The sequence below is a fragment of the Phaethon lepturus genome, unplaced genomic scaffold, assembly GCF_000687285.1.
Source record: "Phaethon lepturus isolate BGI_N335 unplaced genomic scaffold, ASM68728v1 scaffold11792, whole genome shotgun sequence".
Lineage (NCBI taxonomy): Eukaryota > Metazoa > Chordata > Aves > Phaethontiformes > Phaethontidae > Phaethon > Phaethon lepturus.
Window position 1 is genome coordinate 11,558 of NW_010524108.1, and position 6,466 is coordinate 18,023.

General features: G+C 40.5%; 1 protein-coding gene across 1 annotated transcript in view; it reads right to left on the bottom strand.

Moving 5' to 3' along the window:
* Positions 1-599: 599 nt before the first annotated feature.
* LOC104617101 (tubby protein homolog) overlaps positions 600-6,466 on the bottom strand; it is a gene marked incomplete at its 5' end in the record, with an annotated part of 15,817 nt that continues 9,950 nt past the window's right edge. The window contains 3 exons of the mRNA XM_010282330.1: positions 600-1,197; positions 2,580-2,751; positions 3,167-3,265. Of these exons, the coding sequence (XP_010280632.1) occupies positions 1,064-1,197; positions 2,580-2,751; positions 3,167-3,265 (405 nt within the window). The remainder of the gene's footprint in view (positions 1,198-2,579; positions 2,752-3,166; positions 3,266-6,466) is intronic.

The window sequence follows — 6,466 nt, forward strand, 5'->3', positions numbered from 1 at the left end:
GATTTCAAGTGTTCTTACACAGGGAAATAAATATGAAGTGGTTGTTGCTTAAAGTTCAAAAAATGCAATCAACAAATTGTAAAATCGCAAAAGGCCAGACAAATTTAATAAAATATTTCCATTTACCTTCCTCAGCTTTACACAGCCTGTTCAAAATAATAAGATTCTCTGCAGAGAGCCTTTATCCAACTGTTTATATCACTTCATACAAAATATGTGTTTGAATTACCACAGCAATACAAGGATATAAATTCCCAACACATGACATGCCAAATTCAACATAAGTTATGCTTTCTTGGCAACTAGACATTTTCCTTTTCCTTTTCTGTACTCCAAATACATTTTCATTTGAAACAAATTAAAAAGCATATAGATGTTAAAACATAATGACAGCTTAGAATTCAAGTGACTTGTGCAACATCGTTTTGTGCTTTCTACTTCTCCATTTCCTCCTACTGCAATTAAAATTCATCATGCCCTACTACATACACAATAGCAATGCATCAAGTTCAGTCCAGTATAGGTTTTCAACCTTCAGACTTGGCTTTATACTACATGAGCATCTTGCACATTCAAAAAAAGTGCATCTTTTATGTGATCTTTCTTTTATGTTGGATGATGTGAAGCTCTGATTAGTCGATGTAGGAATGCAACCTTCAGGTATGATTGCAGCCTTGGAATAACTCTTAAATGTAAAAAGAAATTTTTTGAGCGTGCACGCCCTTTCTGGATTTAAAAAAGACACCATTATAATGGTGCTACTAGAGCCACGGTACAGTACATCATGGCACATCTCCATAACATAACCAAGGACATGAGATAGAACTTCTATTTACACAAACTTGATGCCACTTCCAAAAAAATATGACAGAAAAAAAAGGAAAGTATTATTTCCTGAATGTCCTGCGTTTTTAGAAGATTCCTTTTACTTTCTCTTCAGCAATAGAGCAGTCCTCCACAACTGCATTTTCCCTGACCCGTTTAGTATGGACCGTGACACCAGCAGGAGTTGGGAATCATATGGCAAACTGCTTCCTTTGAGAGGATGCTCACCCATGCCCCTTTACTCACAAGCCAGCTTGCTGTCAAAACTTGAAAGGGCAATAGCAAAGGCTTGTAGCGCGCACATTGGGTAGTTGTAGTCCATGGTGAACACGTCCTCAGCCACGCGGCCAAACTGCATCACTATATAGTCAGCTGCAAGAAAGGTCATAAATGGTGACAAAGCATTATTTTTGTTTGCATCCCTTACTGGATAAGTATGCATTCAACACCATTCTCTGGCCCAGTTCAGCAAAATACAAACAAAACATGCTCACTCAAACCTCCCACACTTATTCATGCAAGTGGGTGTGCTGATATCAGGAGAAGCAAGGATAGCTTGAGTGAGGAACAGTTGAGTGATAAAGGATTGCAAGACTTGTTACTGTGAAAAAAATTACACAGATAAAAAGTGGGTTTTGCAAGCACAGAGAGAAAATTGCTTCTGTATAGAAGGCTCAAATCTCTTATACAGACCTAGTGCCAGTTTCACATGTACCAAGAACCAATTCATTCTATTCCTACTTCACTTCAGACAAGTGGACAAGCAAGGACAACAGGGGAAGAGAAGGCATGACTGTGATCTAGATCTAATCATGTCTCTGTTATATCATATTCAGAAATTCTTCCTCAACTTTTTTCCTTTTTGTACTCTTTGTCAGCAAGAGAAAATCTCAGCCTCGTTCACAGTTTGAAATGTTTAATTGCAGAAGCAGGTGTAATTTTTTCGCCTTATAAAATGCAGCAAATGCATACACTGATGCGTCAAATTAAGTGTTGCTCTCAGAGACTGGAACAGCCACTTTCACCAGCTTCCAATACTCCCCTGCAGACTAAGCATGGCACTGGTGCAGCCCAGCGCGCTCCAGCACCCACTGCCCCACTGGGCACCCACTCAGCCTGCCTAAAGTGAGCGTAAGATGGGGCAGAATCACTCGACTTGAGCACTTGTCTTTATCCCTGTTCCAACAACTGTACCTAAGCTTAAGAAAAAAGGGGGCTGTACATCGCTGGCAGAAAGCAGCACATTGGGAGGGTCCTAGTGATGGTGTGAAAGGCAGTCCTGACATTTTCAGGGTGTTCTGTAGGGCTAACACTGCAAAGACTAGTAATGGCAAAGGGGATGTGCAGCAGGACTGGTCTGACTGCCGCTACCTCCAGTTGGGCAGTGTGTGGGGACCAGAGCGAACAAAAACCCCAAAGTGCTTGAGTGGGGTAATACTGCCCCACGGTCCCGCTGACTTGAAGTACTGCAGCTCCGAGAGCAGAAACGGCTCTGAACTGTTGCTCAGTTCACAAGCCGGGCAGCCAAGGGAGAAAACTAACGTAGCACAGAACAGCATCACCCATCTCAAGCACGAGCATTTAAAGACCCAACCTGCATCAATGTCATGGCCACAAGGCCATGGCCACAAGGACACAAGGCAACATTAGGTTGGACCCACATAACTAAATTAAACTCTGCTCAGCAAGGGCAGAATCACCGCCAGGCTGTGTATGCAGTACTGTTTCTACACATTCCAGAGCGCTATACTTACGATCATTATCATGAATAATTTGGAAGTTTTTCACTGAGGCCTGCGTGACTCGACCATGGAAATTTAAAACATAGGACTGGGTGTCATCATTCCAGACTGGCGTTTTGTTATGCAGCTCAATGACACTCTCTGTATTTTTGTTCTGCCATCTTGCAAGGAGTGTCTCATGTTCCTGCACACACCACACCACAGATACACACTTCAGTTTAAGACTCTTACAAGACAAGCAATAAATTCATACCAAAAAAAAGGTTCATAAATCCTAGCCCAAAGACAAAACCATCACCCTCAACCCTCAAAACAGCATCATCAAATGAAACAGATAACTCTGAGAATCTTAATGTGAAGGTACAATTGAGTCCTTTCCACAGCTTGGAAAAGGTTAGTTGTATCTTTTGCTATCAAAATACAGTATTATTTGTAGTGCTCTTGTGAGTCACAGAACTAGTCACACATCCAATTGTTCTGCAATTGTTCAAATACCCCTTTTTTTAACCTCTAAGAATTCAGAAATGCAAAAAAAAAACCCCAACTCTAACTGAAAAAGAATTAAAATAATTTATATCTTTGGTTGAGGTATGACTTACATTTCGTGGTCTGATGGAAACTCTTTCGTGGTCCATATTCATTCCTGGTATGATCACACTCATTTTACGAGGTCCTTTAAACCCCAAGACATTTGTTTCCTAAAAATGTTTAGAAAAGAGTTCATGATGTTCTGTATTTTTAAAGTTAATTTCTTCAACAGAGAGACACAAGTGGCAGCCCAGGGAACTTATTTGTTAATCAACTCAAAAAACATCTTGAAACTCCTACCTTCACTGGCACTGCCAAACATTCGAGCTTTGTCTTAGAAGCTCCAACAACAGGAAAAATGGAAATAGTGAGGTTTCCAAAAACACTCCTAGCATTGTCTGCCAGCAACCTTAATACAATTAAAAAAAAAAAAAAATCCCTTTGTTAAAAAAGGATATGAACTAACCAGATTGCTTGGCTACTGCTAGATCCCAAAATAAAATAGTTATAATTTAAAAATCATAAAATGCAGTCACACATTTTGATGAGAGACAAAATTAAATATGTGGGACCAACTCCATTTATTCCAGAGCCAGCACAAAAGCAAACAAGAAAATCTGCCAGTAAGAGCATCTGTTAGCAGTGCTGTGGTTTTCAAAGTCTTCAGATATGTTATGCTTAGAGATGAGCATGGTAAAAAACAAACGCATTAGCATGAATGCAAATTTTTGAGCTATGAAGGCAGGGAAAGTAAAGAAATAACATGGGGAGCAAAAACAAATCCGTGGAAAATACAAGTTCTTCCATTAAACATGATTTGATGCTTTTCTGACCAGCTTTTCACAAAAGTGTGCCAGTATTGCACTATCCTCTCAAAACACAACCACTGAAAAATAAATAGGCCTAAAGTCTTATTTTTATCTGAGGCTTTCTTTTTTCCACAGAAGAAACCGGGGCCAAATATTTCAGTAAGTCGTCGTCTACTTTTGAAATAGAAAAAGTAAAGGACGATATTTTCCTACCCACTCAGTAAAACCTGATTGCCTATTTTAGCATTAACTCCAGTAAATGAAACAGTGACACCTCTGAAAGTCCATCTCCTCATGTTTTGTGCTATTTTTTTTTTTTCCCCAGTCGCATGCGTTTTTTCTCCTCTACCTTTCCCAAGTGAAGGGCTGTGGACACACCCTAAGGCAATTCGGGAAGGAAATTCCCATTGGCGCTATTCCCAGCGGTGTACCACAAGATGCCAAGAACTGGACACCCCCCGGCTCCAGCTGGTGTGGCTCTACCACGGGGGCACTCAGAAGTGACATATTCAGATGTCTCTGCTTTTATATACTTAATAAAAGTGTCCTGATTTTAAGGAATATTAAGCTTTTTAAAACATCTCTACTTTTACAAGCCAAAATCCACATATCTCAACTCACTGGAAACATCTGAAAATACCCGCCTAAAATTTACTTGTGCCGAAGTTTTGTCACCCATCAGACCTTTGAAATAACTGTGGTTGTTTCAACAAACCATCTGGAGATTTTACACAACTCATTAAAGATTTTCATCCATGCAAGAAAAATTCCACTGACTTACCGAATACTCTTAAAGCAATCCAAGTATATTCATATATCTTCATAACTATACACATTAATGGCAAGATTCTACTTCTTTTCTGAATCACTTATATCATGGCCTTTGGCAGAATAAACCAACGTTACCAGTTCAGTTGGAAGCATATACTTGGTTCTGCATCATGGTGAGACTCAAAAACTAAAATGACTGCCAGCAGATTTTATAAGCAGGAGAGAGTCAGCACAGCAGAGGACAATTTCCAAGAAAAGGTTCATGCTTATGCTTATTTTCCACTAACTACTGACGATTTTGGTCTTCTCTGCAATGCCTTACAAGCTTTTCTTCTCATCAAGCTGCAGTTATGCTATACACAATTAATTTAGATGCTGACTGGTTGAAGACGTTGTTCAAGGCAAAATTAAATAATAGCGCTGAATCACTTCCCTCCCAATAAGCAGTATTGTCACTGAAAAAACAGGACTAGATTCTTTGGATTTACTCAGAAACTCTAAAATCAATACTTCTGCCAAATGATAAGGGAATGGTTTCTAGTTGCACATTACCTCCATCACCAATTATATCAAATGTTTTACTGGTAAATGCTACCCTTTTGCTAAAATCAAGGTACAGAATTGAAATTCTACAACCATGGAATACATGAGGAAAACAGTAGGGACAAAAGAGGAGCTTTAATTAAGAGCAGACCTTTCCCATCTACCTGCACCCAAGATAAATTAATTCCCCTTCTCTCCTGTCTCATTCCCTGTTTCTCTTTTATTTCCCTCCTCCGCTATTTTGCACGTCTAAATTCGAGACTACAAATGGCATTATTAGGGGAACATATGCCAAATTCTGATTTCACACCATTTTAACGCCACTGACAGTCTTGGTTTACATACGAACTCAAAATAAGGCTTGTTAGCTGGCAGAGCCCTGTTGACTCAACCAGCATGCCAGTCACTTAAATCAGCCGGGGGCTTAGCCCAGCGTTGCTTGGAAGCTGCACTCCCTGCCTTAGCCGAACCAGCAAGCCACTCCTGTGAACGTGTGTCACTGCAAACTGGACTGAAAGAACACACAGCCTCTCCGCAGAGTTGCTTTTAAAATCATACATACCTTCATAAAATTATTGTAAGCATTTCACCGCGGTGGCAATCGCTGCCATGATGAAAGTGGCAAGGTGTATATCCCAACAGCTCCCAGGAGAGTCACGATTTAATTACCTCAATTTTCTTTCAGCTGCTTCCCTTTCTGGACTTGATTCACACAGCTGTATTAATATATTCTGTAGAAACTACCGCTCCATCGAAAGCCCAAACCACAGAACTCATTACGTTGGAGCACAATGCAAGTGATTGAGGCCTGAGTAGAAACATGTAGTTTTATTGCTTTACTGAAACCTGATTCACACCTCAGAGTATCAGCTGAGCTCCCTCCCTGCAGAATCTGATCCGAACTGAGTTGTGAGATACTACGGAGATAAAGGAATCCGGCACAGAAAGTCCTGGTACAACTGGTACAGTTACACCTCCCTGCTTCTCGATAAACTCTGCCAAGCGATTCTGAAATCAGCCATTAGGTGCTGCTGCAGGTTTATTAATACGCTCGCCTGCCATCAGCAGGGAGAGTAAAAATGGCTAACAGCACCTGACAAAACTCGGTCCTTGCACTAACTTTATTCCTGTTGCTTGAAGCATGCCCTAAGGTGAGCTCCACAATCTAGAATGTCGCCACGTTTATCCCAGTTAACAACAGATGCATCACCAGCTTCTGCCTGTAAAACTAGACCTGCTGAGACGGTT